The 26,978-nt window shown below is 38.9% G+C and overlaps 1 protein-coding gene across 1 annotated transcript; it reads left to right on the plus strand.

Moving 5' to 3' along the window:
• Nucleotides 1-36: 36 nt before the first annotated feature.
• On the plus strand, nucleotides 37-22,502 carry LOC132109499 (integrator complex subunit 6). Its single transcript, XM_059515616.1, has 18 exons — nucleotides 37-398; nucleotides 515-592; nucleotides 7,586-7,735; nucleotides 9,342-9,431; nucleotides 9,573-9,756; nucleotides 10,097-10,225; nucleotides 10,312-10,475; nucleotides 12,246-12,398; nucleotides 15,292-15,424; nucleotides 16,321-16,415; nucleotides 16,706-16,816; nucleotides 17,007-17,222; nucleotides 17,388-17,514; nucleotides 18,257-18,399; nucleotides 18,826-19,054; nucleotides 19,885-20,253; nucleotides 20,404-20,497; nucleotides 21,418-22,502. Exons 1-18 carry the CDS (start codon nucleotides 288-290, stop codon nucleotides 21,518-21,520), a joined length of 2,679 nt encoding a protein of 892 aa, XP_059371599.1. The 5' UTR covers nucleotides 37-287; the 3' UTR covers nucleotides 21,521-22,502.
• Nucleotides 22,503-26,978: the final 4,476 nt, after the last annotated feature.

Raw genomic sequence — 26,978 nt, forward strand, 5'->3', positions numbered from 1 at the left:
AGATCGGCTCAGCCAATGGCGTTGCAGCGGCGGGGCGAAGGCGTTTCGGTCTTGTTCGGAAGAGAAGTTCTCTAACAGCGCGAGCCCAGCACTGCTCAGAAAAGATAGATAGAGAACCAGGCGGCTGCAAAGGGTGGCAGTACGACCCTCTTTTGGGGGTGGGGGGGGGTCTGATTATAACAAAATATATATACACACATATATGCATGCCCAGGGCCGCGAGATAGGTCATATGCCGATTGTAGATATTTTAGCAAACATCTACAGGTCTATCTATATATTTCAAAATGCCTATTTTACTTTTTCTGATAGACACGTCCGCTTCTATGAATCAGCGCACTTATTTGGGTACGACGTATCTGGACATTGCTAAAGGCGCGGTTGAGATCTTTATGAAGGTAAAGCATAATTTCACCCCGACTTTTTCAGCTTGCTGTTGTACCTTGTTGGAGTTAAGGATCCCTATGACAGGATCAGTTCAAATGAATGTTTATTGTTTCGTTCTCTTTAACAGCTGCGCGCCCGAGACCCGGCTAGTAGAGGCGACAGGTACATGCTAGTTACATTCGATGATCCACCATACGGCGTAAAGGTAAATAAATACTGCTAAATTGTGCTTATATGTGGTTAAAGCGGAGATTCTTTGTCTGACAGTGAGACTCTACTGTGCCTCTGGTTCGTAGTATCGGGTAAGGCGGCCTCCCGGTGACGAAAACGGCTATTTTTTGCTAAAATATCCGCAGACCCGGAGCAGCGCAGCCTCTGAACATGGCGGACATTTTGCTTTTGTGTTGGGAAAGCTCTCGAGCGCTGAGATGGAGGCGGAGAGATTTATTATCCACTGTGACGTAGCGCGTGACGCGTGCACGGGCCAACTCGATCCTGATTGGACAAGCAGCCTGCCCTCTGTCGCGTGCACTCCTCTCGCATTCTCATTGGCCACTGTAGCCTGAACAAATCAACACGATTTGATTTAAGCAACAGCCATCAATGAGCAAATGAGGAGGTGCTCTGCAGGTTTGCTTTGCTCTTTATGAGAGAGAGGGAGACGTCCTTGAAAACAAGCAACAACTTCTTTCTCTCTCCACTCCTAGTGCATTCACCTCCCTCCCATTCATATTTAAAATTCCCAAAACACCAAACAGGTGAAAGGTGACGTGCCTGTCACCTCAGGTCACTCAATCTTTGAAGTTTACTCAAACATAAGATATACCTATACAAGCAAAATTGCTCACTATTAAGCCAACGTTTACATATAAGGCATGAACCACAGTGACTTCATGCTATATCGTCTCACATAAGTGCTTCCTGTACAAATACAAACAAGTGCTACTAGAACAATAAACTAAGTACAGAAATTAGGAGGAGTTTTGCTTTCATATGTGACAGCCATTCATATTTTGCCATTTGGGATAGCAAGATAACAGAAGGTCTGTGAGTTGATGGTGTGGTCGGACATCTGCGTGAACAAATCTCTTTACTCAGAGTACTAACTGAATATAATGGAAGTCATGACGTGCTTAATGGCAGTCAGTACTTAATGGATTACTTGATCGTTCTAAGACACAAGGGCACGACTAGACATTAATGTGTTACATTAATGGGCATCATGTACTTAGTCTTTTTTTTTTGAGGCAGTTAAAGTTATGGCTCTTCTGTGTATGTTTATGAGGCATGATAGTCTGTTAGTCTTGAAGTATGCATAGGGGCCAGGTTAACATCCTTATATAATATTGCTACTGAACTTTAGTGATCGCCCTTAATTTTCTGACCAGAACTGACCTTGTGGTAACATTGTTTAACCCCCCCCAAAAACTCAAAATAAATAATTATTAAATTATTATTAATTACTGCAATGACTATAGCCTACTTCTGATTTATGAACCAAAGCAAGAACATATTAACACTTTTGCTGTCACTGTTATATGTGTCATGCATAAGTCTTACTCGTATTCTAAAGCTTATAGACTCAACTTGAGTTGACAGTTTTCTTTTTGTTTCTTTTAGAGAAACATGAAGCACCTGCGACACAGATCCAACCAGTCCAATATATAAATGGATATATTATACATATCTCATGAAATACGATATCTCCTAGTAAAAAATATTTTGTATGATCCCCAAACTCTTTCGTTTTGCACAAACCACATAAGCTGTTATATATTTGCCTTCAAAAGGGAAAAATGTAGAAAAAGGTGATGATTTCTGAGCAATATTAATTTTGCACCTAAAGTAATCATGGAATGTTATTACCAAATGTAGAAATATACATTTTTTGTCATTTAAAAGTTATTTAAAATCCATTTATCATGCTCAAAAGTTTGTGTAAGTACATTCCACAGAGCTGTTAGTTTTATGACAATAAAATGCCAAAATATTGCATATAACAATAATCCAATAAGCAAATAAAGCCAATTCTTCATCAGTCTTCAGACCTTTCTCTCCCCACGTTCAGCATCATCTTCTGTTCATAAACTGCTGGCCAGTTCTCTTGATGTACCATTATATTGGATTTGGGGAATTGTGGTTATGTGGTCACTTTGCATGGCCTAATTTCAAAATATCATCCATCTTCTTCCCAGCCTGGAGTTGAATCAAGACCTGCACTTGTACATGTGACGTAGTGCGTCCTGGGTTCCTGTTTTCTTTGTTTGTGGTTTGACATTGACAATGAGAGTAGCTCTGTGCTTTGGCAGTTCATTAGTATGGAAAATCTGGCAGGTAGCCAGTTACTCTCTTGGGGGGTTTTCTTACTCCACTGCGTGTCATGCAGTTTTCCCACCATGTTCCAGTTTATCCAAGATAATCTGAGGCTGACTTCCAAGTGACACTTAACTCTATAACTACTTTTCCTGCTTATACTATACACTAATGATTCGTAGTAGACATATGGCATGTTTTAGCCATTTACGTGATGACATTTTTAATGTGCATGTGGCAAATGCTTGGCATTTTTATCCTACTATGTCTTTGTTTGAGAAAGTGCTATGAGATGTTATAACTGCCCTCTTTCATAAGCTCTTAGCCCTCTCTGAGCTATTCATGGCCAGGTTGTTTCTCCTGTTTAAAAAATACTTCTCAGCCAAGCAGTGCCTCTTCAGAATTAGCGAGCAAGCTAACCCAGTTATCGACTAGAAAACACCAGGCAAATACCAGCCTAGCAAGAATCTGGCCTCTGTATCTGACAGAGTGCCTTTTTTATTTCCCGTCAATTATTCATGAGATTTTCAGCAGCTAAACAGTGAAGAGTTCCAGTGAGCCTCCAGTCCTCACAAAGCTCTCTTTTCCTGTTTGTGTGCCTCTCTTGTTGTCTGAGCCCCTGCCAAGCAGAACATTATTCTTAGTCTTGCCTATTTTCTGAAGTTTTTGTCCTTTGCAATTTTCTTAATCAAATAATGTTGAGATTGCTTATTATTGAAGTGAAAGGTTAGAGATAGAAATTAATTTTTTTTGTCATAAACACTCTGTTTCTATCATTGGTTAATGAAGGAGAAAAGAAAAATGCATGTAACTGCATTTGTGGTTTACGCCATGAAGCTCTGCAAAACAATGCAAACAATGCATGTTACATTATACCTTCTACATTTTTACATGACCTCATCTGACATTTGGACACTTTATGAATGTCATTGCATTATAACAAATGATCAACTCAAGTTGCATTTAGTTTTAGCAAGTATAGCACAAGCATTGAGTTCAAGCTTCCATTTAATTTTTTCGAACACAAATTAAGATGTTTTTAAAATGTTCTCATCATTTACTTCCATCCATTTGAAAGTCCACAAAATCAAAACATTCAAACCTGGTTCTCGAGCATCAAGCAAGGACCTGTTTACCATATTTGATGAGCTCGATGTATGTTTGTTAATTAGTGTGATTAAAAGTCTAAGTTACATTTAAAAAAAAAAAAGTTAAAAAGCCTTGAATTAAACTGCTTGATGCATATGGACCACTTTTACAATGCCTTTTTTGTACTTTTTGCTGCAATGAAGTTTTGGATCCGTAGACTTTCAGTGGATGAACAGGAATGATGAGAGAATATTAAAAATACCTTACATTTTGAAGATGAACAGTAGTCAATTACTATAAAATAAAGTATTATCCATAAGTCTTATAGATTTGGAATGAAATGAGGGTGAGTAAATGATAAAAGAATTCTTAAGACAAAGAGTATTTAGACACTTTGTAGCTGTCAGATGTTAGTGGATCAATTTCTTAGTTAATGTGATAAACCACCTGTGGTTCCTCTGATAGGACACCTGTGTGAACTTGAGGAGAACAGACTCCATTAAAATAACATTGGGATCAGTTGCTTAAAAGTAAATGCAAAAACGAGTACGAAAAAAAAAAGTTACTTTCAAAAGGCATCATTCGTTTGTAGGACCCACTTAAAATTTTATTTGGTAATGCAATGAAATTCATATATTTTAAGTGTGATTCTTTATATTTTTATCTGATATTTTAAGTTTCCAAATAGCTTTTAGAGTCACTGTACATTTACATGCATTATAATACATGCATGCATAAAATATTTTTGGTGCAGCTCAGGAAAAACTCATCTGTGAATACAGTGGCCTTATGTTTATCGTGTAGACTGCCTGATGCTTGATCTTGCTCTGAATCTTATGAAATGGGGAGAGGCTGAGGTCCTTTCTTCATGACAGGCCAAATATTTCTTCCGAAATCCACAATGTTGCTCCTCCTCCTTAAACCTCAATCGCAAACATATATAACTAAACATACTGTCTGCATTTCTTTGTATTGGCTCTATGCAAGTAGCAGAGAAAATGTGAACACTAAATAAATAAAAAAAAGTGAATTCACTCAGAGTCAAAATGGAGATCTGTTTGTCATGAGCATGATGGTCTGTGTGATCAGTGCTTTGGCTGGTTAACCAGCTCTCATTCCATTAGAGTGACAACTTTAGGTCCTGCCTAGCCTTTATCATCACACATGACAAGCAACACCCTGCAGACCGCAGACGTGTCCCTCCTGCAAAACTGGGTGGATGTATGTAACTGAGCTCAATGGTTATCTGTGATCAGCTCAACCTTTAGGCGGTAGTAGAGATTGAAACCTGGAACAAGGCAACCTGATCCTGGAATAATACTCAGGCGATAAGTGCAGCCGCTTAACCCATGTGAATCCTCCCCGGGTCGTCACGTGCCCTTTCTGCTGTGATGATTCCTCCTGCAATCACAAGAGCTGTGTTTATATGACTGCCGCTTTCCTCAGAACAGGAGCTTAACAGGGAACAAGTCCTTATCTGTCAGTTTATGTAAAACTGCTCGTTTGTCTTGCCACCTGTCCTGCAGGAAATACAGAAGCCAGGATTTATGGTATGCTAATTCTGAAAGCAGAAAAAAGAGAATGCATTATATGCTCTCTATAACTAAACAACAGCTTTATGTTTATCTTACATAATATTGCTTTTTCCATTCTGCTCTGGGGGGGACATATATGGTCGCATGTCATGAAACTTGTACAGATAATATTCAGTTCATATTTCACCTTAAAATCAAAAGAAAGAAATTAGAAATTATACATTTGCCTAAAGCAAAATAGAGACCATTGAGATTTTTGTGACCACTTCTTTTGCATTGCAACATTATTTTAATGACAGTTAAGCACGCATTGTATTACTGTAATGCATAAAAAATAATGTTTTATCTATATTTATTAATCATTTATACATCAGGGTAGTATTTTCTGAACTGCCTTTATTTATGCATGTCATTACAGTATTACAGTAAGATAAATCTAATGACCATAACTGAATGAAGGATGAATGAAGGAAAACATCTGGTACATTAATACATAATAGGCTAATTAGTCTGAATTTTCTCAATGTAACATATCATTTTATTCTGGTTTTCCCTTTTGATTTCGGGGTGAAATAAATATGATGTTGATATAATGTAAAAATATACTATTTATATCGTAAAGTACAATTTGTATTGTAAATTGTATATATCATTGTAGTGTTTGCTAAATATTTGCTCTCCAAAATAAATAAATAAATAAAAATACTGTATTACAGTAATGAAGATGAAAATCACACTGAAAATAAATAAACATCCAATAATACAAATTCCAGAAGTGAAATATCTAGTACATAACAGTTATGAAAAAAGTCAAAAATAAGACTATTTTGGAGTAAGATATGGTCCGGATATACTTGTGTGGATTACAATGTTTGTTCTTTCCTCTGTTGGATCGCCGTTGTTTTTTTTTATTTTTTAAAGAAGGATTTGAATTTACATTTCCTCTGTTAAAGCTACAATTAGGGTTTTATCCTTTTCCCAGGCTTATTCAGTGTCCACATTCCTTAATCTCTCCCATCTTCTTCTGCCTCGCTGGACAAGCGTGTGATTAAAGGAGAGTCTGATTGCAGTCACACTTCTTCAGAGCCGATAAATTGTTAATGCGGAGGGAAAGAAAGACGGATGGGGAAAAAAAATAGAATTACTCTGTTGCTTGAATTATTGAGTGCCAGTTAGAAGAGCTACCGCTTGAATGGTTTCTTGGATAGAGACGTACACTGTCAGGACAACTCTATGCCTGCTTTGTTCTTTAATGCTTCCCAACACACACACACACACACGCACGCACACACACACACGCACGCACGCACGCACACACACACACACACACACACACACACACACACGGGAAGATCAACTACCTCTTGATCTGACCTGTCAAGTCTTCTCCCTCTTGTGGGGAATTACAATGCATGCATGTTTATGTAATGTGTTGATTTATTCACGCTGAGTAAATTTCATGTGGAGCAGGAATCATTTTGTAAAAACAGATTCAGTGAACTATTAACCTCGGTTCTTTTCTCAGCATCTGAACTCATATTGTTGTTCTTACTGTGTTTGTTTTGAGTGAGCAGTAAAGTAATGACTGTATTCTTCTGCTGGGAGGGGTAATGTGGGTCAGGGACAGACACACACTAACCACATGTCTTTTAAAGATAGTAAAACGAGTCAAGCCTTATGTAGCGGATCTGTGTTGCTGCTTACCATGATGCTAACATACGCTAACATATACATGTGCATGTATAAGTGGTACACAATCATGCATGCTCATTCAGTTACAAAGCTTGTCCTGATCTGTTCTCATATTCTTCAATTCTCATCTATTTAAAACGAAAGTATGCTTGTACTAACTTGTTTGATATCTTGTTACTTTCAAGTGTGGCTTAAGTGTTTAAATACACTACTGTTCAAAAGTTTGGGGTCAGTAAGATTTATTTATTTATTTACAATGTTAATATAAATGATGAAAACAATTCTGAAAAAAATGCATCACTATTTCCACAGAAATATTAAGCAGCTATTTGCAACACTGATGATAATAAATGTTCATAGCACATTAGAATGGTTCATGAAGGATCATGTGACACTGAAGACTGGAGTAATGGCTGCATTAACATTCTCTGTGCATAAACATTGCAAATCTTACAACACTTTTGAATGTTAGTGTACATTTTGGGTTCACTGTGTAAATGCCACTGTGTTGCTGAGGTTATGTGGAGCTGGTTTTCAGATCATCTGTTTGTATTTCATGTATATGGTAGGCGGGTTGGAAAGAGAATCATGCCACATTCATGAGCGAGCTGAAGAACCTGCAGGCATCTGGACTGACTACATTAGGTCACGCTCTCCGCGCCGGCTTCGACCTGCTCAATCTCAACAGACTCGTCTCTGGCATCGACAACTATGGTCAGGTAATAATATCTCCCTTCAGCAGTCAGAGAGTCAAAACTATCTTTATTCAGTATAATAGCAGTATATTATGTAGTATGAAATGAAACATCTCCTCACAGAACATTGAGATAAACACATCCCAATCTTCAGATATATTTGAACAAATTTTACCTTTCATCCAGCCTTAAAGGATGTCCTTAAAGGAAATATATATATATAATTCCTGTGTGTGTGTGTGTGTGTGTGTGTGTGTATATATATATATATATATATATATATATATATATATAATGTAACGCAAATATATATTTACAGAAGCCATTATTCAAAAATAACCATTTCACAGCACATCTAAAGTGTGCCAGAAGACAAGAGAGGGACCCAGCTAACATATGGGAAAAAGCTTTAAACCTGATGCTGGCCAGTGCTTCAAGCAGCACCATCCGTTCAACGAGGCTTTGTAGTGGAGATGCTTTCATCAGTAGTGATGGGGGTCCTCTTAACCCAGGAGGAGGAATGGATGTAGCAGCATGCAGAGATTACAGAGCCAATTTTGGGGGGTTTTCATTTTATGAAACAGTCTTTCACAAGAGCACACAGGCATCAACTAAATTTACTGTGATTTGGGTTGTTCCTTCTGCAACATCAAACAGAGCAGCATTTAATTGGATTATCTGTCATTCAGAATATACAGATACTTTCAATGCACACATTAAGACCATGCTGGATTACCTAAAATATGCAGACATGCAGTCTGAGATAACCCTGAGGCAGTGTGCTAATCTACATGCTCAGTAACTGAGTGCTGACCCCTGCAGTATGGATAGAGACAATGCATCTCACTGTTTACTGAATAAACTACAATTAACAACATCTGTCAGGTTAAATGTTACTATGCTATGTCCTTTTTTTCTCAAATGCTTAGGAATCCGGTTGGCACTAATGTGTGTTCTTGCAGTTAACTTTGAAAACCACATAGAAATCTGGGTGATTTTTTTTAAACATGAAAGAAAGAAAACATTAAACATTAAAAGAAAGGTTCAGGATTTTGAAACATTTTGAACAAAGATCAAGTTCTGATACAAATTGTCCATGTCATATTTTTCAGCGTTTTACATGCACCACTGTACAACATTTTGGAGGAGATGTATATTAGAGAAATTAATACTTTTATTCAGCAAGCATGCATTAAACTGAGCAAATGTGACATTTATAATGTTACAAGAAATTCTTTAAAAAAAAATTATTTAGAAGTTTTATTCATCAAAGAATCTTGAACAAGAAATGTATAATGAAATGTATCACGTAACAACAAAAATATTAAGCAGGACAACTATTTTCAACATCGATAATAATAAGAACTGAATCAAGGATATTATAAGGTTTCTGAGACTAAAGTTATGGATGCTGAAAATGTAGTTTTGCCATCACAGGAATAAAATACACATTTACACTAAATAACACTTAAATAGAACAGAGTTGTAAAAATATTTCACAATATTACTGTTTTTGCTCCAACACCTCCAGAGTTAAAAAAAAAAAAATGTTTCAAATCAGAGAGCAAGAATTTAAACAGTTTATGGTTTCTTAAAACTATTTTTTAAGAAATGCTCTCCTCTCTTCTAGGGTCGGAACCCGTTCTTTCTGGAGCCATCGGTCATTATTACGATCACAGATGGAAACAAATTGACACACAGCTCTGGGGTGGCTGAGGAGGTGAGGGACAGAGGCTTTATACCAACATGCCAACATTTTTTATCAAGCTGTGGTGACGTATAATGTTACGCACTGCAGGCAGTGTGTCTTTCTCCTAAACTCCAGTGGCATCTCACTTCTTGGTTTCTCTTCCTCCCTCAGCTACACCTTCCGCTGAACTCCCCTTTGCCGGGTAGTGAGCTGACAAAGGAGCCGTTCCGCTGGGATCAGCGACTCTTCGCCCTGGTCCTGCGGCTGCCAGGAATGGCCGTTCCCGACAGCGAGCAGCTGGGCAGCGTGCCCACTGATGAGTCTGCCATCACCCAGATGTGTGAGGTCACTGGAGGTACAGCCAATCGATTGCATTTTAAAATGTTTATCAAATAAACCGTCCCTTGTTTTAAGTTCAATGTCTGAGGCCTGGATTCCACTGTCCTCTAGTCAAATCAAAGTGTTGTTAGACCCTATTTAGAGGAGCTTTTGTATATCCACTGGTTAGGTTGCTGAAAGGAAGTAATCTGTTGCCGCCCACATATTTGCTTGTATGGTTCAGTATATTGTGTTTTGGAAAATTTCCTCCCATGCAGTTCTGTAAACACAGTTGTTTTTTCAGTTGATAATGTAGTTTTGCTGGTTAATCTCACAGCTCAGCTAACTCTCTTTTTCATCCCCCTTTTCTCTATAAGGCCGCTCTTACTGTGTGAGGACGCAAAGGATGCTGAACCAGTGTCTGGAGTCTCTCGTCCAAAAGGTTTTGAGTGGAGTTGTAATACACTTTGAGAAGAGTGGTCCTGATCCACCGGTGATAGGCGAAGGTCAGTGCTGATTCTGTGATGTCATGTTATTTTTGTGCTTTTTGAGAAAACAATTAATACACAAATATGGTCTTCTCTTTGTGCAGATGGACTTGTGGATCCAGCTCGTCCTTTGTCATCCTTCAGTCCGCAGCCCTGGCACAGCTGCCACAAGCTCATTTACGTCCGGCCCAACCCCAAGACGGGCGTTCCTGTGGGTCACTGGCCAATCCCAGAATCCTTCTGGCCTGACCAGAACTCCCCCACTTTGGTAAATATTAACCTACAAAATACAGTTTGAGTGTAGAGTCAAGCAATGATTTTCTATATTAGTGGGTCCAGACCAGTGTGGTTAAAATCAGCTATAACTATTAAAAAAACATTTTGTTTACTGAAATAAATCTGAATTATAAGAAAATATGAATATTTGATAGAAAACTTTAACAATATGAAAACCAGAAATATTGTTTAGGCAACATGCTGAAAAAGGTTTTAAGTAAAAGCAATAAGATTAACTGAAATAAAAATAAACTATAAAAAAAAATATATAAAAATAAATTACAACAATTTAGAAATAAATATTTTTTTAAACAAAAATGAATGAAAATTACTAAAAAAGTTCATGAAAATTATTTTGTTTTTAACTTAAAATTGAAAATATACAAATAAAAGCTAAAAATTAACACTTTATAGTAAGGTTTCATTAGTTAACTTCGGTTAATGCATTAAATAACAAGGAGCAAAACATTTTTACAGTACTTATTAATCCTTATTAAAATACAAAAATACAGCTGTTTATTGTTAGTTCATGTTAACTCAGGTCCATCAAACAATACGAAAAGATACAACTTTGGATTTTAATAATGCATTAGTAATCATAAAATGCTTCAGAAGTATATTTCAATTTCAGTTCATGTTTACTAATATATTTAACTAATGTTAATAAATGGAACCTTTCTGTAAAGTATTATATAAAAACTATAAAGTAAAAAATCTGGTAACAATTCTCACTTTTAACTAGTTGCTTATTAGCATGCCTATTATTAACATATTGGCTGTTTATTAGTACTTATAAAGCACATATTCTACATGACCATATTCTACTTCCCCAACCCTACCCAATACCTAAACTTAACAACTGTAAAATACATAGTTAATAGTTTGTTAATGGTGGGAATTTGACCTTAAAATAAAGTGTTATCAAAAAACTGTAAAAACATAAAAACTGTAATAGCATATAATCAATACTAAAATAGCACTGTATGTAGCACATATTTCTTGCACTGATTTGTGGGAAATGGTTTTAAACATAGTTAAATCTAGCTGAAAACACTATGGTATTGGCTAAAATATTTAATGAGCGAGCACAGAAGGACTTTCTGCGGTGCTCTGGGACCTGGCAGACGTTCAGCTGTTTCTTTCTGCACGCTGAAGTTTCACAGGATCCTTAATAAAACGGAAAAGTACTAGGATTGCAAAAGGAGTTTGGATAGGTTTATTAGCATGGGCTCATCCGAGCCGAGTGGATGAAGCAATTTATTAGCCAAAGGTAATTCCCTTTGCAAACTAAAGGTTAGCTTTCATCTTGCTCAAGCAGTGCTAATGAATGCGGATGAAAAGAGCGGTAACATGAGGAAAGGCTTCGCTGTCCTGAGGTTTCCCACCTCCTCAATGTCTATTCTCTCTTAAACAGTACACTGTAGAGACAGCAGCTGGTGCAGTGCCAAAGTGTCTGGGCTTTGGGTGCAGACAGTAACACGGGTGCCTCCAAAAATGTCAACTTGAGCAGATAAAACATCTTTTTCATAAAGATATTCCTAAAATAAAGTCAATGTTTTATTTGCTGTAAAACACTCCTTTGGTTTATTTAGATCTCAGTCAGAGTGTTGTGAGGGTATCTTCTCAGGGAGTGAACAGCTCGTGTTGTCATGTGCCTGTAACACATGTTGCTTTGATGACAGGATGAATTTGCCATCTAACAGACATATCTTTTGAGAATGTATTACAGATGATTTCTGTTTGTTTCTCTTTGTTTTTTTAGCCTCCACGATCTGCCCATCCTTTGGTGCGGTTTTCCTGTATCGACTGTGAGCCGATGGTTATCGACAAGCTGCCTTTTGACAAATATGAGCTGGAGCCGTCCCCGCTCACCCAGTTCATCTTGGAGAGGAAATCTCCTCACATGTGCTGGCAGGTGGGACACCTTTTCACACAACTATTTCATCTGATCTGTATTTAGCATGCAATCTTTCACAGCCTTCAGACTGATCTCTGGGTAGAGCTGAGTTTCACAATGAGAGATATCATGGTGTTAAAAGAGCGGGAAAAAACAGTGGGTGTTAAGATTTTCCATTTTTGTAATTGAATGTAAAAAAAGCACAACACAAATTACAGTTAATGTCAGTTTAATGGCTTACACGTTTAGAGAAATGGTTGTAAAATTCCTGTATTTAGTAACTGGTCAAACAGGAGCTGGAATGAGATTTTGTTGTATAGTTTTTTTATTCAAACACAGTGTTAAACAGTAGAGTTCAAAGGTATGAGGGGTCAATAAGATTTTATTTATTTGTATTTTGGATTAATTTGATTAAAAATAACAGTAAAGACAATTATAATGTTACAAAAGATTTCTTTTGAGCTTTATATTCATCAAAGAATCCTGAAAGAAAATCTGTTTTTCACAAAAAATATTAAGCAGAATAAGTGTTTTTAATATTGATGTAATAATAATAATAATAATAATAATGTTTCTTAAACAGCAAATTAGAATGATTTATGAAGGATCACGCAACACTGAAGACTGGAGTAATGATGCTGAAAATTCAGCTTTGCATCACAGGAATAAATTAAATTTTTAAATAATATTTTAGAATATTTCTTTATTTTTGATCAATTAAATGCAGCCTTGGTAAGCAGAAGAGACTTCTTTATAATCCAGAAAATAATCTTACTTTTGAATAGTAGTTTATATGTCTCCCAACCTTTGTAGTAATCTTTGACATAAAATGGTGCATGTGTTATGTAATAATTTCCTCCCTGATGTTCATACATTAATACAGAGTTCGTGCAGGCTTTCTTACAGTATTAACGTCAGCAGATGCTAGTCTAAACTGACTTACACTAGAGGAAACTTGATCATAGAGGAACAAACGATATAATCAGTGCCACAGTAGTAGTCCAAAATACAGAGCAGCTTAAAGTGCAATAGAGAAAGATTAAACCAGGTTTTAAACAAATGCCCTAATATACATAGTAATGAGTTCGAATAAGGTCTTTATGATATAAAAATATTTGATTTCATATAAATTTCAGAATTCTACAGTCAATTAAAAAAAAAATACTAATACTAGCCTAAATAAACAAACCAACTAAAACTCACTGAAGACAGCGATTAAATAAGAATAAGAAACTAATTACAAGCGATAGAAAAAAAAAAATTAAAACAAAGTAACTGTATAAAAACATTGAATATTCTTCACTGTGAAAATTTAATATGTATTATTTCTTATTAGAGTTACAAAAGTGATTTAGTCAAGAGTAGTGAGAGATTTCCTTTCTTTTGTTGTTTGATTAACATGAATGACAAGACAGCAGGAATATTAGACTGCTGTCACTTTAAGAACTACACGGATCCAAAATAATATTACACATGCGTTTTCTTTCTCAGCTGTTTTGCTTTAACTATTCACATAAGGTATCGAGTATTGAGGATACTTGCACACATATAACCGCTCAGTGCCTATGAGAGCAGCAAAAATTACGTCACGTGAGTGTGTAACCACGATACAGACAATAGGCCAAAATCTGTAACGGTTGCCAAATTTCTATTGGTATGTCACCCACCCCGAATAGCAACCAAACTGAAAATGCTCATATATACATAAAATCCCACTTTATAAGGGAGAAGAGAAACACAATTTGGTGCAGATGCTGCTGATATTTATTTAACCAAAAAATCATTCAAAATCAATGACATCTTTATAGTTTAACAAACTCATAAAATTCTAACATAAAATGCACTTAATTATCATTTGTCACTCTCTCTCTATATACGTATATCTATATATGTATATTATAAAAATATCTATAAAAATAGAATTAATCAATTTTAAGGAATTATAAATACTGAAATGTTCCTGCTTTTTGTTTTCACTGAAATGAAACAACCTTATCAATAACTAACAAAAAGTACTATTATTTCTGTTCCTGCAGCAGTGAGGCGTTCCTCGTTTGAGTGTTTGGCTCCGAACCTTAGCATCTGATTCACAGCATCCTAGGATCATGGCAGCTAGTATCGCAAGCACCAATGAGATTTTCTAAAAAAAAACAAAAAAAGTTCATTTAATTGTTATTCAAATTAATCAGACTGTATCTGTGGTTAAATTATAAACAGTTGAGTGGTTATAAGCTTTTAAACATCAATTTGTGTAAAAAAGAATTGACTCTTTTTTTTTTGACTAATCATAAGTTCTTACAGAGGCTTAAAGAATCTGAAAGCTGCTATGACTGATACAGGGCCATGAGCATGGCATGATTACTTTTGGAAAGGAAATAATTTTATACACAGAATTTTTTTCTGGAGCTCATTTTAGTCTTCTCTGAAATTATGGCAAATGGTCTTTCAAGAGCTATTACCCAGACCATTTACTTTCTTGAAAGAAAGAGGGTTGACAATACTGCAGAGAGCTTTAAGGATTTTTCTATGCTGGTTTTTGTTGTCACTGGATATATATTTACATATATAAATATACACTTGCTATAAATACCTTAGTATTTATAGGAAATGTTTTTTGTAGCTCTGTTCTTTTGATTTGTTTTTCCTACTGGCATCATAGGCCACATTTAAGCTCATCTAAAAATACCAATATAACTGAATATTTGTGTTTGTTCTTTTGCCATGGCTACATGATTACTTGCCTCACTATAAAAGCATATTTAGAGGCATTTATAGCACACTAGTCTCTGAGGAATCCTGTCACCTAATGAGCCGTTAATGAATGGGTTTTGTCTCTGAGAAACAGTTTGACGTGAAAGCTGAGCTCTCAGGAGACACCAGACGATGCTAACTCCTCTCTCCTGTCTCCCAGGTGTTTGTGAACTGCAGCGGCAAACACAGTGATTCAGCACACCCGTTCGGCTACCTGAAGGCCAGCACTACGCTCACCTGTGTCAACCTCTTCGTCATGCCTTACAACTATCCCGTCCTGTTGCCACTCCTTGGTACAAGTGTTTCCTCACAGCACATTTCCAGCCTTATCCCATAAACTACTTTTTTTCCTACTGCACCATTCATACACAGTGGTGCTTTGTTTTGCCATGATCAAGAGAAAGAAAAATCAAAGATATGTAAAACTCAATTTAATAATAATTTAAGAACAAGGAATAAAAATAATAATAAATAATGTAACTTAGAAAACAGACAAATAATATGAATAAAAATATGAATAAAAACTGAAAGCTTTTAAAGAAATTAATACTTTTATTCAGCCCGGGTGCGTTAAATTGATAAAAAGTGATAGAAAAAGGCTTGCTAGAATTCTTAATAAATGCTGTTTTTTTACTCTTTTTTTTCATCAAAGAATCCTGAAAAATGTATGACAGGCTCTAAAAAAATATTAAGCAGCAAAACCTAATATAATATAAAACATTGATAATAAATCAGCATATAAGAATGATCTCTGAAGGATCATGTGACACTGAAGACTGGAGTAATGGCCGATGGAGATTTGCATCTGCATCAGAGTAAAATGTATTTTAAATTATTTCAAATGGTAATAATATTTCACAATATTAAATTTTTTCTGTATTTTTGATCAAGTAAATGCACCCTTGATGAGCAGAAGAGAATTCTTAAAACAAATTTTAATATTACTTGTCTCTAAGTTTCTACAGCATATACACACACAAAGACAAAGGAATAAAATGAATAATAATTAAAAAGAATAAATTTTGCAATAAAAAAAATATAATTGTACATTTATACTTTTTTGTACATTGCTGCATAAATTGTGTACAAGTTTTGTGCATCTTTCATTCCCTTCTTCTGGAGGATGACTTAATTTAGTCCCACAATGTAGTTTCTTCAGCACACTTATCATCTCCTATTCTCCTCACAGATGATCTGTTTAAAGTGCACAAGCTAAAGCCAAACCTCAAGTGGCGGCAGGCCTTTGAAATGTACCTGAAGTCCATGCCTCCTTACTTTCTCTTGGTAAGACACTCTTCGTTCCTACTTTAAAAAAGACATCCCTATAGAGCACAGAAGTGTGCAAAGACAACGTCTTTGTGCATATAAATTAATGCAATATACAATTCTTGGGCAGTTAGATGCACTCAAGGGTCACTTGTAATCCAACCCTTTTTGTGAGCTGTATTCGTTCTTATCAGCTGTAATGAGGTCAAGGATATGTGCTCTGAGTGCAGATTCACCCTGAGTGTGTCCTCATTTTCACTTCCTTTGTCTCTGCTTCTCCGCTCTTCCTCTCTTTTTTCTGACTGCAGCCTCTCAAGAAGGCACTGAGGATGATGGGAGCCCCAAATCTCATCTCTGATAACATGGACTGTGGCTTGAGCTACAGTGTCATTTCCTACCTAAAAAAACTCAGCCAGCAGGTGAGCATTCTTTTCTGCTGACAGTTAAACCTACGCAGTTTTTCCAAGTTAAAATAGTATTCAAACTCATAACTTTCCTTTAAATGTTCTATATTACATATTAACATATTGTATCCATTCAGTATTAAATCCTGTTTGTTTGAGGCCTGAGTGATGCAGATTTTTTAATTAAGTTAACTTGGTTTTCTAGGCAAAGATGGAGTCAGACCGTCTGATTGTGTCTGTCGGGAAGAAGCCTCCTCAAGAGACGGGCATCAAGGTTAAGAACCACTCGAGTGCCCTGTCTCTGGCACACCGCCGTGATTTCAAGCAGCTCCTGCAGGGCATCACGGGCGAGGTTCCCTTCCGACTCATCGACATGAACTTCAAAGAGTTTGCTGGTTTCCAGATTGCATTTCTCAACAAGGTACAGACAGTTTGAGTGGGGCTGAATTACATTACAGGGTCTATTTGAAATCAATCAGGTCTCAGTTCAGTTTGGGAGTCAGAATGTAGTTATACTAGATTTTCCTGAAGTTAGGTAAAAGAAAATGTAGCTTCTATAATCATTGACTCCTCCCTTCTCTTCAAGGATTTGAAGCCCCAGGCTTATAGGAACGCTTATGATATTCCACGACGGAACCTTCTAGATCAAGTGACTCGGATGCGTTCCAATCTATTAAGAACAACACAGAAGCTCATCAGAGGCCAGGATGATGGTAATTTTACCAAAGACAAAAATTACATTCTGCAAAGTAAACCTTCAAAACTGTTCAAATCTGCCAAACACGACTTAAGGAACATTAGAACATTAGCCACATTAGAGAAATTTTGACAAATTCTCACAGACAAAAAAAAGCTGTTGTCTATTGATTGTTAGTAGCATAAATATATGTAGCACAGCTCACACAGAAGTCACTAACAAACCAAGCAGCTTTCTTTTGGTTAGTGTAACCAATCCGCGTGATTAAGTTGAACCCTGTGCAAAAATTACATTGGGAAGTCTTTTTCCCTCACATGAAATTCATGGTAAGTTTCTATTAAAATGACTGGATTTCACCTGCGAAAATGGTAAATGTGATGGCATCTTTACACTGTATATGAAACAAAGCAAGAAACAGAAATCTACGTTGCTTTATTTTATTTTGTTTGGTTTTGGTTTTTTTTCCCACAATATTATGTATGGTAGTTTTCTGTTTTTCATTTTGTTTTGTTTCATTCCGTTTCGCTTTGTTTTCACAATATTGTGTATGGTAGTTGTTTGTTTTTTCTTTTCGTTTTGTTTCATTTTGTTTACTGAGGTGGATGTTAACAATGATCAGATTTGTTTTGCATAGCAACAAGAGAAACTTTTCTTTTCACTGGATTTACATTTCTAATGTTGACATGTAATCAAATAAAAGTTCAAAAATAGACAGCTGAAATTTGTTTAATATTGAATATTTTTCCATGACTCTGTAGACTACTTGCACAGTATTCCAGTGGGGCAGATGGGAAATTATCAGGAGTATCTTAAGATGATGCCATCACCTCTGCGTGAGATTGATCCAGACCAACCTAAACGACTGCACACATTTGGCAACCCATTCAAGCAGGACAAGAAGGTGCTTGCATGTCAAACCTATGGACAGTGATTTGTATTATACTGTATTATTTTGGCATTAGATTTCAGAAAGCTAGTTGCTGTTGCGTGGGTGTTTCTAATACAACTGCTGAGGGATTGTTGGCAAATTTCACATCTTTCTCTCTTCTGAGCACCATAATCTAGCTCTTAATTTTTCTTTTTGTATTTTGAAAAAGTCATAGAAGTGCTATCGTTAATGTTTTCTTTTGATCTGAGAACAATTGGGAACGATTTTCCATTTTTATTTCACTACTATAGAAGTTCACCCAGCTATGATGACTTTTGCTTCTGAGAACCCCAGAAATATGAAAAGGGACCTCTAATATAATAAAATTACAGGTCACAACTGAAGTGCCATAGATGCTAAGTTGTTTTGTTTTCTTTCTTCATCTTCTCCCAACAACAGGGAATGATGATCGATGAAGCAGACGAGTTTGTGACAGGCCCACAAAATAAGAAGCGGGGTAACACTGGGGATCTTAACTCGGGCAATGCTCTGAAGAGGAGGAGGAGTATGTCCCCTCTGTTGCGCCGACCCCAAACTCCTCCAATAATAACCAATCATGTCCTCAGCAAGGGCCCCACAGGGACTCAGGTCCAGCAAGGAATCATTAAACCCATCCCACTACACAAAGGTAAAGTCCTCTGAGTCACAGCTGACTGAGTAGCTGAGTAGTATGCTACATTGTTTTCAAAGAATCTCATCAAATTGCATGTTTGCAGCATCCAGTTATCAACTTTTCAAATAAAATGTTAAGTTATACTTTGTGCAATTATGCAGTTAAGTTCAGTGTAATATTATTTACATGTACTTAATATAGGTTTAGGATTAGCAATTAGTTTAGGGTTAGTTGCATGTAATTATGCATAATGTACTCGTATTAATATAATAATTATGTCATATGTTTTCAGTCTCATCAAATTAGTAAAAAAATAAATAAAACAAGAACATTGCAGTTTGTGTTTTAATGTTTATAAACATTGTCATATTACAATATAAAAGAACAGTTTATATATATATTGTCAGCATCATCAGTGTCACATGATCCTTCAGAAATCGGTGTAATATGCTGATGTGATGCTCAAGAAAAGTTTATTCTTAATATCAGTGCTGTGTAATATTTTCGTGGGAACCATATTACATTTTCTGTATTTTTTTGATTCTTTGAATATAAAATTCTAAAGATCAGCATTTATTTGAAATAGAAATCCGTTGTATCATTATAAATGTCTTTACTGTCACTTTTGATCAATTCCATCCATTCTTCCTGAATGAAACCATTCATTTCTTTCAAAATAATCTTCCTGACCTCAAACTTTTGAATGGTAGCGTATGAGCTTTGTACTGAAGAGATCATACGAGTCGTTACTATGCTATCCCAAACAGTTTTGCAAACATTGAGTGTATTGAAAAATTTACTATCAGTAGAAGTAATAATATGCTGTCATATATTTTCCCCTACAGGATCTGAAGGAAACGGTGTAGGAGGCCAAGAAAGCAATGGGGAGCGAGCGCCATGCGAGGAGGCTGGAGACGGGTGGCCTGGTGGAGTGGATGGAGAGGGAGGAGAACCTGCACCTGTGGAGGACACAGGAGATGAGGGGACACCAGATGACGAGGAGGAGAGAATAGGACTGGAGAACTGTCTGGACGAGAGACCCTCTGATCTCACACAAAACTGTGAGGACATGAGTCCCCCGGGCCAGGAGGAGGAGCTGGAGGGCAATGGAGGAGACACTCTGGCGCAGGGCACAATTGTTATGATTCCCCTGGAGGGGAGTAACGCGGAGCTGCGCAGTCGAGTCCTCAAAGAGGTCCGCAAGCCTGGCCGCAGTGAGTATCTTGATATAACACCAAATTAATTATTCACACTCATTCATTTCTGTATTCTCTCTGAATTATTCTCTAGCTTAAATCGAGTGCACTTGGAATTATTTGTAGGAAATAATAAAGCTAAAGTAAATTGCTAATTCTTTTGTGCAGATTATGAGACAATATTCAGGTTACTGGAGGAGGTGAAGGGGCCAGCGTCAGTGCAGAGGTACTTTATTCATCATGCCATCAAAGAGGCAGCCAGGTGAGAGCTCTCCTCAAACCCTCGCCTTTCATCGTTTACTCACCCTAATGTCCTTCCAAACCCATAAGACTTAATTATTGAATCACAAATTAAGATATCTTCATTAAGATCCTCTCCTGAAAGACCAGGTAACCAAAACTTAGAAGATCCAAAAAGGTAATAAAGGTGTTTAAAACGCATCCATATGAATCATGTTTAATCCAAGTCTTGTGGAAAGATGCTATTACTTTAAATGATGAACAGATTTAAGTCTTCAGAGTGAGTAAATTACAGAATTTTTCGGTGTACTATCCCTTTAAGTTTTGCGCCTAATATTTATGTTTTATTTTATTTAAATTTAATGTTTTAGTTTTTTAGTTTTAAGTAACGGTTACAACACCGGTCAACTATTTCTTGCACGTTACTTTATTTGTTTATCTTTACTATAGTTCAGTTATAATTATTAGAATTTATAATTATCATTTTGTAACTTGTAGAAAAACAGTTGGCTCTAGTTGGACCCATATCAGGTCACTTTCCCCACCTCTCCCTTACTTTTGCATCCAGAAAACTTGCATAATAAATAATAAATTTTCTTTATTTTATAATGTTCTATCATGCATTAAAGAAGAAAAAAATTGTCAATACTGAAAGAAAACAAATGTTTAGTAAATTCTCTGAAAGCAGGTAATAATATGGAATTTGGCTTTTTTAAAGTAAGTTGTTAGTATGTAAAGTACAGTAGTCAAACATTTGAAGTGGATCAAAACCTTTTATCAAAGTTGTCCTAAAACCAAAACAATACCAGTTCTTGTTTTAGGACAACTTTGGTGGACTTTTGATCCACTTCAAATGTTGACTACCATATATTTATTCTGTTATATATAATATAATGTCATATAATACATATAATATAATAGCTAAATAGCTGTCTCTCTCAGGTTTAAGAAGCGTGTGCTGATCCAGCAGCTGGAGAGCGCTCTGGAGGAGATTGAAGACCGACAGATGCTGCCCACACAACTCAACAACGTCCACAGCAGATAGTGGGACGTCACTTCTCACCACTGAGAGACACACAAGACGACAGGGAAGCGGCACACAGGCCGACCCATCAGCCTCAGTACTGTGCTTTAGGAGGAGAAGTAGCGAGGGAGAGAGTAAATTAGAGAGGATGGAGGCCTATCTGGCTCACGCTCCAGTCCAGGTGCTTCCGGTTACTGAATTGTGTGACAGTTCGAGTGCTCACAACGGAGAGAGGCGTTCCAGGTTTGATGAATAATGAATAAGCACACTTCAGAAAAGCCAAGCCTCATCCACTATCTGATTTTACAGGGTCATCTGAGGCAGAGGTTAGCGTCTGTCGCGTGAAGTATGTTTATAAATTATGTCTGTCCACTGTTATTTGGCAACAGTGGAAAGTTTAGAGCTGATAATAGTATGGAAAATCTATGATGGATTTGTGTTTGCATGAAATGCCTACAAATCATGGGGTTAAGAACACAGTTGGACCTTTAAAGCATTCTGGATTGGGAACTACACTATTGTAGACTCGATAGCAATAACCCTACAATCATCAGTACGCCAAACTCAATTTTACTCCTTATCTATGAAAAACAAGGTTTTACAGTTAAAGCAGATTTTTCAGAAGAACATCCTTATGACTTTGGCGATTCTTTATGAGATCTGGTAGCTGGCCTGTTGTTGTATTCATGGTGATATGTAATGTCACATAGATTTGCTTCATTTAGTGTCCAATAAGCAATAGTGTCCAATGAAACACCCTGTCCGAAAAGAACAACATGCTTGGCTCATCACACAAATGGGAAATGCCAAGTATGGTGTGAAATGAACTGGTGCACAGCAGAGTTTTGTTTCTGTCCAGTATGACATCTTTCATCATCCTGCAAGACTGCTTAGTTTCATCGCACAGTCGCAAGTTACAATAGTGACCCCATTCTTGTTTGTTTTGTTCATTTTTTAAAACGGATGTATACTACTTTTTAATGTTCATAAATAATATAGATTATTTTTGGATGGTATTGCTACAAGAACATAAAAATATTTTAAGAATTGTATAAAACTTTTTTTTTAAATCTGATATTATATAGACAAAATTTTATGATTTTTCTTAATGAAAATAATAAAAAATTACAACGGAAATGTTTGAATCATTGTGTAATTATATATATGATGTATGCATATTTTTATATACACACTATTGTTCAAAACTGTTTTAAAGAAATGAATATTTTTATTCAGAAAGGATGCATTGAATTAATCAAGCGACATTAAAGACCTTTATAATGCTATAAAAGATTTCTTATGTTATTTTTTTACTTTCTACATTTATCAGAGAATCCTGAAATAACATGAATCATGGTTTCCACAAAAATATAAAGCAGCACAACTGTTTTCAATATTGATAATAGAAAGAAAAATTTATTGAGCAGCATGTTTTTGAAATGAACTATGCATTGGTTGAAGTACATATGAGCTGCTTACGAGATTTTTGGATTTTCTACTGTTTTTTTTTTATGTTCTAAGTCAATAGACTTATTCTTCTCATCCTATTAGAAAATCCCAAAACACTAGAAGCATATACCCCGTAAGCAGGCGTAATCTAGAAATGGGCTGGCTTCCATCTTGTCATATTCTTGTACTGATGCAGTGCTCTGCATTTGGTTGTCTTGTCTCTTCTAACACCTGCGTCTCTCATGTTATTAATATACCTGATTGTCTATAATGAGGTCTTGTACCACATGTAGCATTCTTATGAGTTTCCTCATTTTTTCCCCATCACAGCAGATGGTGGAATCTGGTATAAACTACATAAAGGCATAAAGTATTTGTTTTAATCAACCTTTACAATAATGTTGCAATGTTGTAACACTGTAGTTGTAGTTGTGTTGTAACTATGACTCTTAATACAGCTGTAGAAATTGTAAACATGATCAAACCTTTGACCAACTGTGGGCAACAGCCAAAAATGTTAGCCTAGCTGAGAATATCAAAGTGTTCCCTTTCGAGAGTACTCTCGTACTGCGTAAGCTAGCTTACGCTATGGGAAAAGGTCCCCTTTTCTCGAGAATATGAAGCCAAAAATTATCCTTAATTTTTAAATAATGTAAAACGCAGTGCTGCAGCACAGCAGACCCAAGCGAAGCGGCTCGCGCGCTTATTGGCTGTGCTGCGGCAACTGCAGCAACCTATGGTGAGGCGGCGGAGAGGAACGAACCAATGGGGGCGCTTCGCGCCCATTGGACGGCAGAGCGCGCCAAAATAGGCGTGGCTGGAACTATATAAGCCACCGCTTCACCATAGGGATCAGATTTCATCTCCTTCAGCGATCTCACCTGCACTTCGCTGTCTTCTCCGGAGAAGCCTCTGCACGCCGTCGAAAAGCCTCTCAGCGGGATAGCACTGCAACGCAGATCTGAGGACGCCGGCTCGTGCTTCATCTCGACGCCGCCTTCAGCACTCGCTTCCTGCTGCGCCATCCGGCGTGACTATATCCTTTACAAAGCTAGTGTGTTTGCCGCTGCATCACACTTTTTTCCTCCAGAATTCGAGGCGTTGTTTCAAATGCCTTGGGCCTGTGCTTCATGCCGAGGCCCTCTGCCCAGCGAGGACCGCCACATCATCTGTGTCTCCTGCCTGGGCCGCGAGCATGCTGAGAGCGCACTCTCCAAGGGCGGCTGCCCTGAGTGCGACGACATGGCTATATCGACCCTGCGGGCTCGATTAGCTCAAACCAGCCACGATGCTCCACCCGCTCCGCCTCTTCTCTCTCAAGTGCCGCGTAAGAAACGCCGCGATCAGAGAATGCCTGAGCACACTGCTACACGCGAGCTCACGCCGGAACTCTCCCCGCGTGCCTCGCCCGCTCTCTCTCCTTCGCCTGTCCTCTTCGTGGACGAGCAGCGCCAGTCCCTGCTCACCAGTGCCCCCTTCTCCTTCGGAGCGCCTGAGGCGGAAGAGGACAGACACGACAGCCTTTCTCTCGCCGCGTCCAGTAGTGAGGAATGGTCGGGCTCCATTGCGGACCCCCCCCCCCCCCCTCTACAGCACCCAGCTGCACCGGACAACGCGCTGATATCGACGCAGAGCTTACTCGCGTGCTTACAAGGGCTGTCAGCGACCTTCAGCTCGACTGGTCTCCTCCAGACGAGCCCGCTAAAAGCAGGCTGGACGAATGGTTCTTGCAGGGGCGCCCTTCGGCCCCTCCGCAAAGAAACGCCCCCTTCTTCCCGGAAGTTCACGATGAACTCACGAAGTCGTGGAAAGCCCCATTCTCCGCACGCTTGAAGACTTCTGTCTCGTCAGCGCTCTCCTCTGTCGACGGCGCCCGAGACCACGGTTACGAGAGCCTCCCCCCTCTCGAGGAGGCTATTGCTGCACACCTCTGCCCGCCCTCAGCCGCAGGATGGCGGTCGAAGCCTGTGCATCCATCCAAGCCGTGCCGCACCACCTCAGCTCCCGCTGGCCGAGCTTACACCTCCGCTGGTCAAGCTGCTTCGGCTCTACACACCATGGCTGTGCTGCAGGTTTTTCAGGCCAGACTTCTCCGTAAACTGGACGAGTCTGCCCCAGATACCTATGACTTTAAAGATCTCCGCAGCGCTACTGATCTAGCCCTGCGTGCGACAAAGACCACAGCACAAGCGATCGGCCGAAGCATGGCAAGCCTCGCTGTTTTAGAGCGACACCTCTGGCTCACGCTCACGGAGATGAAGGACGCCGACAAATCCGCCTTTCTTGACTCTCCTATCTCGCCTTCCGGCCTCTTTGGCCAGTCGGTTAAGGGTTTCGCTGAACGCTTCACTGAGGCTCAGAAAACGTCACAGGCAATGAGACACGCTCTAGCTCTGCTGCAGGACGCCGTAGAAATGCGCCGCCCCCTCAGACCTCGAGGCCATCGCAGCCAGACTTACAGTCTCGCCCAGCGACCAAAACCCAGCACCGCTCTCGCTCTACGAGCCGCAAACCGCCAGAGAGACGGGGACCTCGGCCCAGGATTGTGCTGAACCCCGAGCCTCCGAAGCCCTCCTGACCTTCGGGCTGAAAAGACCGTGGTTAAGTCCCGCTGCGGCCGGACCACCACACAAGAAACCTCACATGCTTCCTCCAATCCCCTCACTAAAGGCGGTTGGAGATGTCTATACTGCAGTAAACGAGCCTGTTACAATGCACGCACGCCTGCACACAAACGCCGTTTTCACGGCAACCTCAGTAAAGCACAAAAAGAGCTTTTTCTATGTAGGCAGTGTGCCCACTACACAGTACGCACCCCTACATGTATACACACTCCCCCAAGTGTCACAAAGACTCACTCGGGTCTCCTTTCATGCCCACCTTCCCGCTCGCGCCGGAGGTGCTCTAAATGTAGCGCGCGTGCCCACTTCTCAGTGCGCAACCCTACAAATAAGCGCTGTCACCACAGTGTCACAAGCACAGCATACTCGAGCTACTGGTCCCCTCATAACAGGCGGCCAGTGCCCGAAGCACATTCAACCCATAGCCGCACGAGCCGCTGCATGGCAGGCCATCCCCGGCATATCAAATTGGGTTTTGAATATAATAAAACGAGGTTACTCGCTCCAGTTCGCTCGCAGACCGCCGCGCTTTCGCGCCGTGGTCGAAACGAAAGTGAAAAGCGAGATGACACGCGTCCTTCGCGCCGAACTGATAAACCTTCTTGCAAAAGGGGCGATAGAACTGTCCCCCCTGCGCAGCGCGAGTCAGGCTTTTACAGCCGCTACTTCCTCGTACCAAAAAAGGATGGCGGTCTCAGACCCATCCTAGATCTCAGACGTTTGAACAAAGCGCTTATGACGCGATCGTTCAAAATGTTAACTACCAAACAAATACTCGCGCAAATTTGCCCGAGGGATTGGTTTTTCTCAGTGGATCTGAAAGACGCTTACTTTCACATTCAAATAGCACCCCATCACAGGCCATTCTTGAGATTCGCCTTCGAGGGGCAGACTTATCAGTACATGGTTCTTCCATTCGGCCTCTCCGTAGCGCCCCGTACGTTTACACGGTGCATGGATGCCGCTCTCGCACCCCTGAGAATGCGGGGAGTGCGAGTATTGAACTACCTCGACGACTGGCTAGTTTTAGCCCATTCCGAGGAACTACTGACGACACACAGATCCTGGATCCTCAGCCATTTAAAATTCCTGGGTCTCACGATCAACACTGTCAAGAGCGCTCTGTCTCCCAGCCAGAGGATTTCCTTTTTGGGGATAGACATAGACTCTGTGACATGTACAGCGCGTCTGACGTCACAGCGCGCTCTCACTATTCAGCATCTAGCCGTGTCGTTCAAAGCCGGGTCTCTTTACCCGCTCAAACGATTTCAGGAAATGCTAGGTCTGATGGCATCAGCCTCTGCGGTTCTCAAACTGGGCCTGCTGCGCATGCGCCCACTACAGCGCTGGCTGAGAGACCGTGTTCCAGCGCGCGCCTGGATTTCCGGCCGCGCGCGCATCAGGGTGAC

The sequence above is a fragment of the Carassius carassius genome, chromosome 29 (genome assembly GCF_963082965.1).
Source record: "Carassius carassius chromosome 29, fCarCar2.1, whole genome shotgun sequence".
NCBI lineage: Eukaryota > Metazoa > Chordata > Actinopteri > Cypriniformes > Cyprinidae > Carassius > Carassius carassius.

What these genes read in the sequence shown, in the direction of transcription:
- LOC132109499 (XM_059515616.1), top strand. Translation starts at nt 288, where the DNA reads ATGCCTATTTTACTTTTTCTGATAGACACGTCCGCTTCTATGAATCAG. An exon ending in CGGTTGAGATCTTTATGAAG is followed by an intron (nt 399 to 514) that starts GTAAAGCATAAT and finishes TCTCTTTAACAG; the next exon opens with CTGCGCGCCCGAGACCCGGC. An exon ending in CATCAGAGGCCAGGATGATG is followed by an intron (nt 17,515 to 18,256) that starts GTAATTTTACCA and finishes ATGACTCTGTAG; the next exon opens with ACTACTTGCACAGTATTCCA.